Source organism: Microtus ochrogaster, chromosome 6, assembly GCF_000317375.1.
Source record: "Microtus ochrogaster isolate Prairie Vole_2 chromosome 6, MicOch1.0, whole genome shotgun sequence".
Lineage (NCBI taxonomy): Eukaryota > Metazoa > Chordata > Mammalia > Rodentia > Cricetidae > Microtus > Microtus ochrogaster.
In genome coordinates, this window is record NC_022013.1 from 82,605,960 (window position 1) to 82,623,488 (window position 17,529).

Sequence of the window (17,529 nt, forward strand, 5' to 3'; positions counted from 1 at the left end):
AAAAAAAAAGAAAAAATGGGTTCTCTGCATGAACAATAAGATCTCAATCCCTGAGCTCTTTCTCCAGCCCCTATTATACACTTGAAGGAAAAAAATATTCCAAGTGTAGGATATTAACTTGACTAAAGGGTGTGAAAGGAGTCAGTGGTGTTGTTAGTCATTGATTATTAGTTTTATCTCTGTGTTTGGAAGAGCAGATACTCCTTTGACTGTATTTGTTAGAGACTTTGAAGTGATCTTAATGATAAATCTAATTTTGTCCGCAAGGAGAAAATAAGTCTTAGACGGTCACCATCGTATAGTTAAACAAATAATGGTTAATTTATAGTTGTATTAATAGATTTATTCATCTTGATAGTAAGATATATTTAGAAGCCTGGTCTACAAGAGCTAGTTCCAGGACAGGCTCCAAAACCACAGAGAAACCCTGTTTCGAAAAACCAAAAAAAAAAAAAGAAAAAGAAAAAGATATATTTAGAATAAAATACTTCTGGTATTCTTTGTATTTCTATGGATCCCAGACTCCACCCTTACTATACTTTGTTTTTGCCTTTCCCATTAGACTTCACCCATAGGGGTAAGATCCACTGTTCATAACTGACTGCCAAGTTGACTAATCTTGACTCATGACTTTGTGGCATACCTCTCATATTTTAAATATCTCATTTGAATTTTATTTTATTTTTTTTTACAGTGAACAGAGTATCTGTCAGGCAAGAGCTGCTGTGATGGTTTATGATGATGCCAATAAGAAGTGGGTGCCAGCTGGTGGCTCAACTGGGTTCAGCAGAGTACATATATATCACCATACAGGCAACAACACATTCAGAGTGGTGGGCAGAAAGATTCAAGATCATCAGGTAAGGGTCTGCTAAAATCCTTTACAATTTGTATTTGTACGTGCATACATACTTATAAGTACAGACTTGTACATATGGTAGCATACATGTGGATGTCAGAGAGCAGCTCCTGGGAGTCTGTTTTCTCTTGCCGCTTTGTAGGATCTGAAGATTGAACTAATGTCCATCAAGCCTCACTGAGCACTAGAGGTGTTTTTGTTTGCTTGATTTTTTTTTCTTCATTAGATTGTTTTCTTTGGCCATCCAAATGACTAGTTTTTATAAAAGTCTAAATTCAGGATAGACAAAGATGAAGTACAATGTAGAAAACATATTGTATGCTTATGGAACTTATTTACTTATTATTTTTTGAGGCTAGAGAAAGAATTTGAATGTTTAAATGGTTTCAGAATGTATTGTTAAATTCATAAGTGATTTTTTTTTTAAAGGTAGTAAGCATTAGTAGTGCCAGAATAATTAGGGTTTTCTTTCCAGTTCATATCTAAGATGACAGCTGAGCTTTTGGTAATTCCCTATTCCAAATTTTCAAGCAAGTAATTAGGTTGTTTGATTACTTGTTATCTTGGTCCCTCTTTGACAGATGGAGACAGAGGGAAAGTTTAAATCAGGCTTCCTGGTGTTCTTTGTATACTAACTGTAGATGGAGCTGAGGGCTGTGTTCCTGCTGCCCGGCTCCCGGCCGCCTGGCTAGCTTATACCCCAAAATAACAACACACAAATTGTATTCTTAAAAGAATTTAAAAACAATTTAAAAACATTGCCTGGCCCATTAGTTCTAGCCTCATATTGGCTAATTCTCATATCTTGATTAGCCCATTTCTAATAATCTGTGTAGCACCACGAGGTGGTGGCTTACCGGGAAAAAATTCTAGCCTAGATCTGTCTTGGGCTGAAGAATCATGGCGTCTGACTCACTTCCCTTCTTCCCAGCATTCTGTTCTGTCTACTCCACCTATCTAAGCTGCCTATCAAAGGGCCAAGGCAGTTTCTTTATTAACCAATGAAAGTAACACATAGACAGAAGACCCATAAGTGTTTTCCGAAGATGTAATCTAACTCACGTTTAAAACCATCCTGCCACAAAGTGTGGAAAAAACACACCTAAGTTCTATCTGGTACCCCATGAGTTCTTGTTAAAAGAAAGTTAGAGCCATGGTTTTCTAGTAAGATGGAATGTAAACCCATGCTGCAGTAACCCTCAGTTGGAAGTTGATTTGTCAGGATTTTTATTTGTCATGCATGTAGCGAATGTGCGTTGAAACTTGGACTTCTGTACACAACTGGGACTCAGGGAGGCTGCATCTCAAAAGGAGCAGAGAGAAAGGCCTCTTTTTGTCTGAGGAGATTTTGGAGTTTCCCTGGGAAACAGAAGCTGCAGTTTGTCTTCTTTACATAGGTGATTGACTCACATCAGTTGCACTGGAGCTCCTAGGAAATGCAGAGTTTCTCTGATGAGAACGTTTCATCGTTCTGGGTTACTTTACAGAAATTAGTTCACCTCATGTCTTTCTCACCTGTCCCTTCCTCCTCCCTCTCATTTTCTTTTGTTCTCCATTTTCTTTGTTGTGTTACACAGCCTCTAGTCTCCTCAGATTCTTCACCCAAAACTCCACTCATCGCAGCCTGTCTATTGTTCAACTGCGCCATCTGCTCTCTCTCTTCATCTCTCCTCCAGCAGAGTGGTCCCTTAGTTAGACTGGTGGTTCTCAACCTTCCTAATACTACGACATTGTAGTGACCCCCACCCATAGAATTATTTTTATTGCTACTTCCCAATTGTAACATTGCCACTGTTTGGAATCATATGTAAATATCTGATATGTGTATGATCCCTGTGAAAGGGTCATTCAACCCCCAATGGGGTCATGGCCCACAGGTTGAAAACCAGTGGGTTAGTGCCTTGCCAGTACTGCCCATAATGATATTATAGAGAGCAAAATGAAAACTAAAGGGTTAAAAACTAGCCGAGCAATAATGGCTCATATCTTTAATCCCAGCACTTGGTAGGCAAAGACAGATGGAACTCTGAGTTTGAGGTCAGCCTGGTCTGCAGAGTAAGTTCTAGGACAGAGCTACACAGGGAAACTCTCTCTTCAAAACAAAACAAAAACCTTTTTTTTTTTTTCGTTTTTGTTTTGTTTTGCCTGTGTATATGTCTGAATCACATGTGGAAGCAAAACCATGGAGGATTCTTTTACTACTAGCATTTGGGAGATAAAAGCAGTCAGATCTCTGAGTTCGAGGCCAGCAAGGGCTATATAGTGAGATCATATCTTCAGAACAAACAAATAGGAATCAATTATTTCAATCATTTAACCTTTGAGGATGGGACAACATTGTAACTGGTCTTTAAAAATAAGAAATGTATAGTCTGTTGTGGTGGTGCATGCATAATCCCTATGGATCTTTATGAGTTCAAGACCAGCCTGGTCTACATAGCAAATTATAGGATAGTGAGGGCTTCATAATAGAGATACCATGTTAAAAAAAAAAAAAAAGGAAGAAGAAATATTATCACTTGATGGTAACTACTTAGTGAGTGACTGACCATGAAAGCATATTGTATGACTAAACTGTGTGCTACAGGTAATCTCATGCAGCCTGAGTCCACATTGGTGGTACGTTCTATCTAACGTGATCCTATTCACTTTTAGCCTGACCATAACAAAGTGAGCAGCAGTACATGAATACTTAACTTTGTTGTTGTTGTTTTTCGAGTCATGGTTTCTGTGTGTAACAGTTCTAGTTCTAGTCCTGGAACTAGCTCTTGTAGTTGTAGCTGGCCTGGTCTACAAGATCCACCTACCTTCTGCTTCCTGAGTGCTGGGATTAAAGGCGTGCGCCACCACTGCCCAGCAAATACTTACACTTTTATGACCTGCTATAGTATTAACCTTGTCTATGAAGTCAACTTATGACTCATTTCCCTATCTTCTCAGCAGACTTGTTTCTTTTATGGCCTTGCTTTTATTTATCATGACTAAAGCGTTTCACTGTTTGTTTTTCTTATAAGATTAATAGTCACACTCTTCAGAAGATAGCATCAGACAAAAGATACTTGGTATTGACCGCATCTTTTTAACATTGTTGCATATCTAATTAGTAGATTAGGCAAGAAAAAGAAAATAAAATGTACAAGGATTAAAAAAGAAGATATGAAAAAGTTAGTTATAGGTAACATGATTATTTATTTTGAGGCAAGAAATGTGGATATAAATCATTAGGATTAGCAGGATATGTTAGAATTAATGAATCTGGGCTGGAGAGATGGCTCAGAGGTTAAGAGCACTGCCTGCTCTTCCAAAGGTCCTGAGTTCAATTCCCAGCAACCACATGGTGGCTCACAACCATCTGTAATGGGGTCTGGTGCCCTCTTCTGGCCTGCAGGCATACACACAGACAGAATATGTGTACCTAATAAATAAATAAATTAATTAAAAAAAAAGAATTAATGAATCTTAGATTAGTAATAGGTCATAATCAAGAAGTAAGTTTAATAAGTGCTCTAGGTATGCTGTCATCTGAGTTAGAAAATGAATTTAGTTAATGTTTGCAGTAGTGTCTTAGTGACTTTTCTGATGCTGTGATAAAATATGCTGACTAAAGCAGCTTAAGTCAGAGGGAACAGCAATCTGACTGCTCACGTTTAGTCGCCAGCTAGGAGCTACAGGCTGTAGATCTTCAAGGCTTGCCTCCAGTGACCCACTTTCTCTAGACATGCTCAGCCTCCGAAAAGTTCCACAACTTTGCCAAACAGTGCTACCAGCTAGGGACCAAGTGTTCAACCATGAGCCTATGGAGAATGTTTTAAAACAAAATAACAATATTTTATCAAATACCTGACAGGTTTATGGTAGGTGCTCAAGATACCAATACAGAGAACCATTGAGTGTTAATGCCAACCTAAATAAGGAATATACTCATGAGATAGCTCTATGATGTCAGTGATCAAATTGTTAGCTTCAGTACAATATTTTTTGGGTGTTTTGTTTGTTTTGTTTTGCTTGTTTTTTGAGACAGGTTTTCTCTGTGTGGCCCTGGCTATCCTGGAACTCATTCTGAAATCAGACTGGCCTCAAATTCAGAGATCCATTTTCCTCTTTCTCCTGAGTGCTAGGATTTATGGCGTGTGCCACCCCTGCCCAGCGTTTCTATACAGTCTTAAATTTGGAAATTGACAATTAGAGTGTAAATAGTAGCTTTATACAAAGAACCAAAAATAGCTAAAGCAGTAATGAGGAACAGAGTAGGAGAACAAAGCTAGTGGCTGAGACCTAGTAGAAAACTTCAGTAGTTAGGACACTAGAGTTGGGTAAATTTTAGATATATTTGCCAGTGGGACAAAGGGTAAACCTGCATCTCGGTTAACAGAAGTCAATTGGATCCTGTCTTACACCATAGACTTGAGTCAATCAATTCCACTTGTCCCAGAGATGTAGATGTTAATTACAGCAGTAGTAAAGCTTCTATAAAACAAACGAAGGTACTTTTTTTATTACTGAGATTGGGAAATATTTCTTAAACAGAACACAAAAACATTAAAAGAAAAAAGGATTGCTAATTTGAAATAGAAGAAAGTGAATATCACTAAGAGTGGATAGACAAGTTATGGGTGATACAAGATATTTGTCACACAAACATCTTTCTTTTGGGATAATTTGCAAAGAACAAGATGGCTCACTTAGGAGAGAGGTGGAACAGAGGTTTATTAATGCATGTAAGCAGGAATTCACAAAAGAATTGCTTTGAAGCAAATAAAAGACATAAAGGGAGCCTATGTATAACTTAGTGGGTAAAGTCACCTGCTGTGCGTCCTGGCAGCCTAAGTTTTATCCGTAGAACCTACATAAAGATGGAAAGAGAAATGCCACAAAGTTGTCATCTGGCCTCTACAAATGCTCTATGACATGCAGGCCTTCTTCTGAATCCCGTAATGCACACACAATATAATAAATTAATTTTTTTTTCAGAAGTTGAAAATGTACAAAACCTCATTAGTGATCAGAGTAATGTAATATACACCAACAACACAAGGACGCACGTTCAGAGTAACCAGATCGCTATAAAGACCAACATTATCAGTGGTAATGCTGCACAGTGTCTGGAGTCATACAGACTTTCACACACTGCTCAGAAAGTGTAAGTGACAGGACCAGTTTAGAAAGCTGTGTGACGTTTTCTACTAAAGTTGACCTATACTAATACCCTCATGGGTGCATGTTCAGTAAGAATGTGTGCTGTGTTCACCAGATGTTCAGTAGAGTGTTCATGTCATTATTTGTAGTAGCCACAAGTTCTAGATTATAAAAATGTTAGTGCAAGAATGGGCAGATTGGCAGTTTATTTACAAAGGAATGTTGTATAAAACAATGAAAATTAATAAACCACAATTACATGTACAAGTTGATGACTTTCAAATGTGAATTTGAAGAAAGAGAACAGGTACATCTCTAAACATGGATTCTATAACTGTTTTTCTCAAATCTTATAAAACTAGTTTGTAGTTTTAGAGATACTCTCTCCGGATGGGAGGAGGCAAGAGGGCCCTTTACAGTTAATGTTCCAGTTTTGTGTTTGTAGTTTTCCAGCAAACAAGTTAAAGTATATGTAATGAGGTGCATTGCTTTCCTTTTGTTGATTTTAAAGCAGGGCTTTTGTAATCCTATAATAGCTTAAATTCCATCAGACTCATTTCTGTAGAAATGCTGTTACCCTAAGTAACTGTTCCAAATACTTTTGACAAACTCTGCTAGGAACAAGTTTTATAAATAACCCACAGTCAGGGTTTGTATTGACTCATATTATTTTCCCAGTGACTAGCTAGCCTGACTTTGTAATGAATTATTGTCTTTTAGGTCGTGATAAATTGTGCCATTCCTAAAGGGCTGAAGTACAATCAAGCTACACAGACTTTCCACCAATGGCGGGATGCTAGACAGGTGTATGGTCTCAACTTTGGCAGCAAAGAGGATGCCAATGTCTTCGCAAGTGCCATGATGCATGCCTTAGAAGTGTTAAATTCACAGGAAGCAGGTAAAGTGTCTGTGCTTTCCCTGTATTCTCCAACTGAAATGCTATGTATATGTAAAAGCAAACCTTTCTTGTCAACTTTTAAGTCATATATCTATTTAAGGTAATTCCTAAGTTATTTTCTACAGAAATGTGAACTCTTCTTTATGTTGAAAGTATAGTCTAGAAGCATAATCCTGTTAGTTTAGTCTAGTTATTTCTTACACCTAGGACATGAGAGCCACCAGAGAGAGATACACGGTTTTTATATTGCTCAAACTAGCCTCCAATTCTTCATTTTAGGCAACCCTCTTGCCTTCTGATTACCAGATATCTGGAATTTTAGTCATACCAGTATGCCTGATGTTATTTGCTGTTTGTGGAAAAAGAACAGTAGGTTTCTAAAATACACTTTTTAAGCCACTGCTGATCCTAAGGACTTAAAATTAGAATAAGGGCTAATGGATAAGAGCTTGACTATAAAACAGTGGTTCTCAACTTTCCTAATGCTGTGACCTTTTAATACAGTTTCTCATGTGGCATACAGTGACCTCCCAAACATAAAATTACTTTTGTTGCTACTTCATAACTGTAATTTTGGTACTCTTATGAATCATAATATAAATACCTGTGTTTTCTAATGATCTTCAATGATCCTTGTGAAAGAATCTCAAAGGGGTCATGACTAAAAGTTGAGAACCACTGTTCTAAAGGTTGTTTGAAGATTAGAAGCATGCCCTCTACTTACCCAAGCTATAATTGGATTCTTAAACTACATGTTGCTTAGAAAGAAGAATAGAAATAATTCACTTTTAAAATCCCAAGTAGTTAAAACCTTCTGTCAGAGATAAACTTTTGGTTTAATGCAATAAATTTTGTAATCAGTAAATGTTAAATATGAAAAAATACATATAATTACTCCTTCCTGTGTTGTATGTTTGGTAGTGATTTTAATGATATAAATGTCGTGGTTAGAATTTGTGTAGTTTAATGAGTATTATAATCAGATGAAATATTGATATTTTGTTGATACAGAATTTCTAAAATCCATTACAAATGTTATATCTTATTCTGAAAATAACTGAAGCATGAAAAGGATTAAAACATCTGACTCCTTTGTTTTAGAAATGAGTGTTAGAGGAATAGGCATTTTGAGATCTTGCAGAAGGTTTTATGCAATTCTACCTGTATCTGTTATATATAAAGTTTTCTTTGGAGGAAATCAGTATCTGTAAGGAACATATTTTGTTCTTATATTGGAATTTTTTGAGGAAATAAGCCATTGGAACTTATTCCGATTTATCTCTTAGTCCAAGAACAAGATAGTGAAGTCTGGTCTCATAGAGCTCAGTCTCCGAGTCCCTATGCTGTGTTTGTCAGCACCTTGCATTATTAGCATATATTATAGGAAGAGATTTATCCTGTAGTGATTGGGAAAGAAACTAGAATTGTGATTCATATATCTTAAATAGGTCAGTTACATAATTTGAAGTGTGTGTGCATAGCAGCTTCTGTCTTCCTGTGTTTTGAACCAACTACCATTTTCATATCTCAGCCTTCAAAAGGGGGTCCAGTTAAGAACTAAATGTCACTTATCATTTTCAAATTATTGTTGATGTTGGTTATTGTTTTAACCAAATGGAAAATACTGTTTTTCAGTGAGTAATATTACAGTTTGTTTTAAAAATGCAAATGACAAGTACTGGTTTTGTTCTGATCCTTAGTATTTGAAATTGAGCTTAATGTGGAGAGACTCAAATTACATTCTCTTACAAAACAATAAACATTAAGAAATACTGTTTTGTAAAGTTTTGCAAATAGGAAATTCAATGGTTTTATTTGCTGTAGAAGCATTTCTGGTTTATACAGTATATAGGATTATTGTTACAGACAAGTTTGATAATACGTTCTCTTTTTCACAATTTCAATTGTGGTAGTATAAACTGGTTGAAGTTAGTTATGTCTGTCATGGACCAAGTTATTGGCACTGAAGCTTTAGGTTGTATTTTGTCTTGTTCATTCTCAGAGAAAACAAAACATTAACATGGTTAATTTGTAGATAGCATCATTTATTTATTTGGGAAATTATTTTACCATAAATACCAATTCCTGAGCCAGGCAGTGGTCTCTGAGTTCAAGGACAGCCAAAGCCATATAGAGAAGCCCTATCTTGAAAAACCAAATAAATAAATAAATATATACATCACAATTTCTGAATTTTGATGGCACTAATTGTCCTTGAAGTGGAAGCAAGGGGAAGAAATTTAAGAATCTGGTGTGTCACCAGGCCACACACGCCTTTAATCACAGGACAAAGGAAGGTGGATCTCTGGGAGTTCAAGGACAGCCAGGGCTATAGATAGCCCCTGTCTCAAGGGATGTAGAGTGTCCTTCCTCGGGAAGGGATGTGATTTCTTGTGCAGATTCTCACAATAAAATAGAAATGTCCTCTACCTGGTGGTGTGCTGGCCCCTCCCATCCACCTAAAGCAAACATACCAAACAATACTGTTAGCAACCTTACCAAAGCTCTTTGCTTTGGGTTCACAGCCAAAAAAATCATCTGTTGAAATCATCTGCTGTCTTTCTGTTAACCCAAGCTGTTGAAAAAGCTTGACTTCAGACTCCTATGTAAACAGTAGCCCAGTGCATTTGACCGGATACAAGAGAACAAACTTACCCTTGAAGGCAGAGCAATTTTACACACCAGTCTACCTGTTTCTTATTTTTTTTTTGTCTTTGCTATTTTCATATATAATTATTTTGATCACACTAATTGCCATTTCTCTCTTATTCTTTATAGTGTGTTGCCATTTCCCTCCCTTCCTTCCTTCCATTGTGCTGGGAATTGAACTGAACCCAAGGTCTTGTATATGCTAGGCAAGCACTCTACCACTGAGCTACATCCTCAGCCTGTTTTACCACTTTGTAAGGCCATATTCCATATTTACTGTTACTGCTTATATTTGTATAGGTGTTACCGTGAGAATCAAACATTTCTGTTGCTACTTAACCCTTCTTAGGGATTCTCAGACTTTAAGGGCATGGATGTCTTTGTTTAAACAATTTTTTTGTTGTTTAGTTTTTTGAGAGAGGGTCTCTCTTTGTAATAGCCCTTGTTGTTCTGGAACTAGCTCTGTAGACCAACAATTTTTTTTTTCTGAGGCTCAGTACAAATGGACCAAATGTCGGAGGAGTGAGAGAGCTTCTCTAATTAATGTGGGGTTAGGGCTCACAGCTACTGAGGTAATTCCAGAGCATTTTTTAGTAGCGTGCTCTCTCTTGCACTTGCTTTTCTTCCCTGCCTCCCTCCCTCCCTCCCCAATCCACCTCCCTCTCCTTGACTGTCCTGGAAGGCCTCTGTGGACAAGGCTAGCCTCAAACTCATAGAGATCTGATTGGCTCTGCCTCTGGAAAGCTGAGATTAAAGGCGTGCGCCACAACCACGTACCTGGCCACAATACTGTCAGTTTTTGTCCAAGCCAATGATTCTACACTTCTCTCTTCTTTTGTTGTCATCCTTCAAAGCCCTCTAAATCCTCATATTTTCTTAATTAAGAAAAGAAATGCTGTGTGCTTCGGACTAGTCATTTTAATCTTCATGAGCTACCCTCGTGTATATGTTTAATAATTTCAGTATTTTATGAGAAGGGTGGCAAGAATGTTTTCCTTTATTTTGTTTTTAACATGGTATGCAATTATCTAATATACAGGAAAGTACAGGAGGTGCTAAATACAGTGAGTTATATTTGGAATTAGAAAAAAAACAGGAATCACATGTTCTTAGATTTTTTTTCCCCAAAGAACTGAATTAGTGCTCTTGCTTTTATACCAAATGCCACACTGTAACTTTTCTTTTCACCTATAGAAATTGCCTCAGTTTAAATAAATATACAGAAAAACAGTTTTGTTTCTGTATTAGCTTATCAAGTATATTAATAGACTTCTGTAGATAATAGCAATGGATTATATAAGCTGTAATGTCAGTTCTATTGATGGTTGGCCGAGGTAAATTCGCATAGCCTTGTTGCATTTTTGTAAATGGTTTAAATCACTTGGAAATAGGAAATGTGTCTTTAAATCTATTTTTTTTTCAAAATAAGATGTTATGCCAGTTAGATTATTCTTTTTGTTCAACCATGATTAATCATAGCTTACCAAAAGAAAAACCTCAAAATACTTTACCACTAACGAAAAGATGGTTGGTTTTTTAATTGTTATGAATGAGAACATAGCCAGAGATAGCCTTCTTGTGGTTGAAGTTTTTATCAGATTTATAATAAATTTTGAGATTATAATAATTTTTTAAACATAAACCTGGCCTAATATTAATTCCTATATAAGCATTGGCATTATTCTCAGCATTATGTAATATTTTTATGATATACTTGGAATTGATTGGACTTTTAAAATCTCAGAATATTTTCAGAAATTCTTGGTTTTTTTGTTTTTCTTCTTTGAAGCAGTGTTCTGTGTGACCCTGACTGTCCTGGAACTCCCTATGCAAACCACACTGGCCCTGAACTCATGGAGATCCTCCTGCCTCTTTCTTCCAAGTGCTAAGATTAAAGTCATGCTCCGTCAGTGTTCCTAGGGATAGTTTTGCTTTCTAATCTTCTAAATTGCTGATATGAATAAGAGCAATACTAAGTTTATAATGTCAAAACTGTACTGTGCTGGGGGCCACCGAGAATAACATCAATATGGTAAAGCCCATCCCTTTCCTTCTTGGATTTCATACCTGGCCTAGAGCTAGCTAGAAAAGCCAGAACATTGGGAAAGTTTGAAGTAAAGTCTTTGGATTGCCAAAGAAAAGTCTAGGGTCAGAGCAACCTTTACAAACAGAAGGTGTTTGGGCTTCCTCAGTGAGAGAGTGTTCTGCATGGGCTTGTCATGGGAGGTGTGTGACAACTGAGAAACAGCAGACCATGTGGTTGGAGCATGAGAACAGAAGTGGTCTGGGGCATAGGAAACTCCTAACAGATAAGGTTAGAAAGATTGGAAGGGGGCTGTGGTGTCTTGAGGATCATTTTATTGTTTGCCTTAAGGCAGATAGTCAGGCTGGTGCTGTAGTACAAAAGTGGTGGAGAAAGACTTGGCCTGATCTTCACACAGTAGAGAGGGAAAGGAACACAGTGAAGTGGAGGCCACCAGCTTCTATTGAGTGCACACTCTTTCCACCATGCTGCCATTGTAGCTTCTGCTTATGTCCTTCTTCGTCTAGTCATTACAGCATTTCTGAACTGGACTTGACTGCTTACTTACTTTGTTTCTGATCTTAATCTGCGATAAGCTTTAATGGTGAATTTAGTGATATTACTATTTAAAAATAGGATTTGGGCTGAAGGTCACTAGCCTGGCCCTAGGACCTAAAGCCAGACAGTGGCATTTGTTCCTAACTTTTATTTTAAAATTCAACCTCTTCATGCTGTGATGTAGGAAGGAGTAAATGATGTCTCCATATGATATCCAGGCATGTCAGTTTGGAGCCCTGGTGAAGTTGGTGCCATGACCCAGAGGTAGAAAAAACGGGAAGAGACTTTAGGAAGATGATTATTAAGTGGATAACAAAGTTAGTTCTGGGCATACTCTATTTAGGAAACTTTATTAACACAGCTCTAATGAAATCATGTACATTTGGGCCATGGGATTCCATGCTAATCTTGGATGGTGCTTTTGCTCTCCATTCTTAGGCTTCCTGTAGTAATCTTTCTGGGGAGGTAACATTTGCTTCTGGGATGGCATCTCAAATCCTGGAGCAGTTGCAAGTTCATGTCTGCTCGTTTATGCATCTGCCATTTTTACAGTAGTGTCAGGTTAGTGTGTCTAGTGTCCTTCCCAGTTTCCAGGTAGGCACATGTGCAACCAAGGAGACGGCTAGATTTTCTAGTGGCTGATTTCCTTCTTTTTACTGTGATTTTCCTGCCTTTCAATTCAAAACCTCTAACGTATTTTCTTTTAAAAAGACATCTGGAAAAAAAACCAGTTTAGTGTGAGAAAAAAATCAAATTTTTTTCTTACTTTTTGTCTTGTGTTTCTTAGTAAAGTTCTAAGACATTTAATGTGACTTAGTAGAAAAACTTGAATTTGGAATTTACGTTCTAGTTTTGTCCCATCTGCAGAGAGGGCTGGGCAGGTCACACACTCTAGAGAGGTTTCCTCATTTACAGATCATGAGAATGGTTTAATCAGTGGGCATGGAAATTAGATGACACAGGAACCATTGGCAAGAAAAGTATAAAATGTTAATTTGGGGGGCTAATTTAAGAAAATTTCATGTGGAATAACTTACTTTGAGAATAAAAAGTGCGCTTTGTCAGATTTACTCCAGCTTCTTTACTTTTACCTCTCCCCTGTGAGAACTATTATTATCTATAGAAAAGTTAAATCACCCATTGCTTGAGTTTGTCTATATATGCAAAGAGGAATTTACAAAGAGCCAAGTTCCCAGTGTTCAACTCCTAAAACAAGACATGACTGTAATAATGCAAGAGAGAAAGTCAGACCTAGGGACAAATAACATTCTGACACTAACCTTGGGCCTGGACATATATACCCCAAACATGTGTACACATGAAGATAGAAAAAAGTAATAAAATTAGAGAACCAATGTTAGAATTAGTTTAGCATTTTTCATAATACATGTGAATGTTCGTTTTTATTGGAGATGCATAATTCTGGACTGAATATGACTGATTTGCAGTGACCTGTGAAAGAACAAAAACTAATTATACATACAACGAATTTGGACAGAGTCACACACTTATTATTCAGTAACAAAATACTGAGTTAAAGACATTTGTTAAAATAATGAGCGATAGCTCAGCAATTAAGAGCACTTGCAGAGGACTAGGATTTGGTACCCAGCCTCCACATGGCAGCTCACAACCATCTGTTAATTCCAGTTTCGGGTGCTCTGATGCCCTCTTCTGGTCTCCACAGGCACTACATGACATGGTTCACAGACAAAGCATGCCGCATTTACCCATACACGTAAAAGAAAAACATGAATCTTTTTTGAGAGATAATGTCTAGCTTTTGAAAAAGAACAGGAACTAATGAGTCACTTTTACTTTCTGTGCCCCACCTCTTTTATATTATACCTCAAATCCTAGATTTTCATCTCAGTGTGATTAGACTTTTTCAATCAGAAGATGATTTGAGTGACTAATTTCTCTCAGTTTCCCCAAAAGAGAATAATTAGGTGTCTTCACCTACATTGGATGCATTAGGTCTAACAGGCTGTTTTCTGTGTTTTCCTTTCTCCCCTGTAGCCTCTTTTCTTGGTCTTCTCATCATTTTCCCACAAGAAGTAATTGAAGTTGTGGACTAGAATTGGGATAAAGGTTTCTGGTTCTCAAGGACTAGTTAGATGTCAGTGTTCCCATTTGTTTAGCTCAGCTTTATCTTTTAGCATTTGTGTTGACTTATATTTGAAATAATTTCATATCTGGTTCTTCTTAGTCATTAAAAGAGAAGTTGAGTGGATAAGTAATAAAAGTTAACCCATTTTACAGTGTGCAGACTGTCATCACCATGATTGCTGCCTAGATTGCTCTGTGTTGGCTTCTTACTATGGTTTTCTTTGCTTAACCAGAAGTAGAATCCGGACTCTTTGAGTTTAAAACCCTCACTTAGGGATTCAGTAAATGTGACTTACGGACACTTGAGGAGTTCCTGTCTAGATCTCTAACAAAGTGCTCCACTAAAAAGAAACTCCCTTTATTATACATCAATGAAAACAACATACTGTGGTGTATTGAATATAAAGAGAATAGTTTAGTTGTCTTCTGTGAAGCCCAATATTAGAAGACTTTGTTTTAGCCCATTTTTCTATAATAAAATACCAAAGAGCATCTGCATTGTAAGAAAAGTTTATTAGCTGACAGTGCATTTTGGGGGTATATAGCACAGACTTCTTGCAGGGCTCTACTGAAGGCCTCGTAAAGGGTGACATCATGGTGGTGGTCATACACATGTCATTGGGAAATACTTTTGCCAGACGAGAAGGGGCAGCAGGGACAGATTTCTTAGAAGAACCGTACTGTGGCCAAGCGTGGTGGTGCATGCCTTTAATCCCAGCACTCAGGAGGCAGAAGTAGGTGGATCTCTGAGTTCAAGGCTAACCTGGTCTACAAAGTAAGTTCCAGGATAGCCAGGGGTACACAGAGAAACCTTATCTGTTAAATACACACAGAAAAGGAAGGAAGGAAGGGAGGGAGGGAAGAAAAGGAAAATTCTTTGTGTGACTGATCCAACTCCCTTCTGAGGGCAGCACTCCCAGTAGCTTCCCTCAAGGCTGTACCTCACTGATGTGAATCCTCCAACAAATCCATCATGGGAGACAGACCACAACAGAGCTTATAAAAACGTAACTCTATGTTGTTCAAATCACAATATACATTTTTTATTTCATTATGTTACTATTCTAAATGTAATGGCTTTCATATTCTAAATAAATAAACTTGAAGCAATTTAATATTAAAAATCTTAGTGGAACTGGGTGGTGGTGACATACACTTTTAATCTCAATTCTTGGGAGGCTGAGGCAGGTGGGTCTCTGAGTTCCATGACAGCCGGGGCTACAAACAGAAACCCTGTCTCAAAAAACAATAGTGAATAGAACCTAGTAAACAAGATTTCCATGATCTTCAGCAGTTTTTAAGAGTATACGAGTCCTGAGACACACAGACCTTGAGAAATGTAAACCAGGGCAAAGCTTTTTTTTTGTCCCGAAAGGACCCCCCCCCCCAAAATAATCACTCAAAACCTTATATTAATTACACAAGTTCAGCCTATAGCTCAGGCATATTACTAACTAGCTCTTACAACTTAAATTAACCTATTTCTCTTAATCTACATTTTGCCACATGGCACGTGGCTTTACTTGTCCCCTAGTGCATCTTATTCTTCTGGTAGCTGGCTCACATCTCCCCTGACACTGCCATTTGTTTTTGAGATGGTTTCTCTGCAGCCCTGGCTGTCTTGGCTGGGACTCACTCTGTAGACCATGCTGGCCTCTAATTCAGAGATCTGCCTGCCTCCCAAGTTCTGAGACTAAAGGCATGTATCACCACAGCCTGACTGACTTTACTTCCTCCCACCACAGTTATATTGCTTGAGTTCTTTTCATGTATGTAAATTATAATAAACCTTACCATTATAATAAATTTAAAAATAGTTACTTCAGTGTTAATGAACATTAGTACTTAGGAAAGCTACTTTAGTTTGATTATAACTTGTCTAGTTTTTATTTATTTTTTTCGAGACAGGGTTTCTCTGTGGTTTTGGAGCCTGTCCTGGAACTAGCTCTTGTAGACCAGGCTGGTCGCGAACTTACAGAAATCCGCCTGCCTTTGCCTCCCGAGTGCTGGGATTAAAGGCGTGTGCCACCACTGCCCGGCTTTTATTCTTTTTCTTATGTCTGAATTATTTAGATGTAGATACATAGTACAGCTAACATGTAGTATACCTTCTTGTTTAAAAGTTGAAAACAATTGTAAAAAGATGTTTTAATTGTACCAATTGTCTACATACCAAAGTATATAATAGTTGCTAGCAGTAGAAAGATAAATGTGGTTTTAGGTCCTAAACCTGGGACAAGTGGCTAACGGAGGTGACCGTTTAATATGTCAAGGCAGACCTGGCTGCCAGGTTCTCCCAGCATCCCTCAGTTCCTACCTGTTACAGAGTATGGCTGGCATACAAGACTCATCCTCTACCCTAAACTTCTTGGGACCAGGATTTGGGCCCTTCCTTATACAATCCAGCCACGTGGTTATCTACCCATTGCTCTCCTGGCTCTCCCTTTTCCCCTCTGCACTCTCTGTCATTGCACTGCTCAGGGTCACGTTCACTCTGGACTCCCCCAAATGTCCTTGCCTCTGGCTATGCTCTCCCCTTTATCTACAGTAAACCTCCTTCTCCATACCTAGGAGCAGTCATGTCCTTCCTTCTTCATTTCTTTTTTTTTCATTGGATGATTTTATACTTTCTTTGAACGTCTTCAAGTCTAGTGAGGCAGTCAGTTTATTCTAAGCAGACAGTATAAAGTAATAATCCAGCAATTACAATGAGAAATTAGAGAACCCTTAGATCCTGCTTATGGATATTAGGCTTTTATAATGGGTGTTGATAGATGAAGAAAGCATTTCTGCTACTTTACGTCATATTTTTTGTAGGATGGATAATGGAAGGCTAAAGTTAATGTAGAAATTGTCAGTGAGGAGAGTAAAATGATAGATGGAATATCGGTATTTAGAATGCTTTACTAGGTTTATTATATAGCTTTCTCAAGCAGAAATAATTGATTAACATTTATGGAGTTTTAAAAAATATTTTATGCTCATTGGTGCTTTGCCTCCATGTATGCTTCTGTGAGTATGTCAAATCCCCTGAAACTGGAGTTACAGATGTTTTTTGAAGTACCATGTGGGTATTAGGAATTAAACCTGGTTTCTCTGGAAGAATAGCGTTAACCATTGAACCATTTTCCATCCCCTTGTTTATGGATTTTTTTAAATTTATTTATTATGTATATAGTGTTCTGGTCACCAGATCTCATTATAGATGGGTGTGAGCCATCATGTGGTTGCTGGGAATTGAACTCAGGACCTCCAGAACAGCAGTCGGTTCTTTTAACCTCTGAGCCATCTCTCCAG

At 37.6% G+C, this 17,529-nt stretch overlaps 1 protein-coding gene across 6 annotated transcripts in view; it reads left to right on the forward strand.

Annotated features, from left to right (window-relative positions):
- Window positions 1-17,529, forward strand: part of Enah (ENAH, actin regulator) — a 110,078-nt gene that overhangs the window by 53,547 nt on the left and 39,002 nt on the right. For all 6 annotated transcript variants that reach the window (XM_026779640.1, XM_026779639.1, XM_026779643.1 and 3 more), the window contains exons 2-3: window positions 695-860; window positions 6,716-6,893. In XM_026779640.1, the coding sequence (XP_026635441.1) occupies window positions 695-860; window positions 6,716-6,893 (344 nt within the window). The remainder of the gene's footprint in view (window positions 1-694; window positions 861-6,715; window positions 6,894-17,529) is intronic.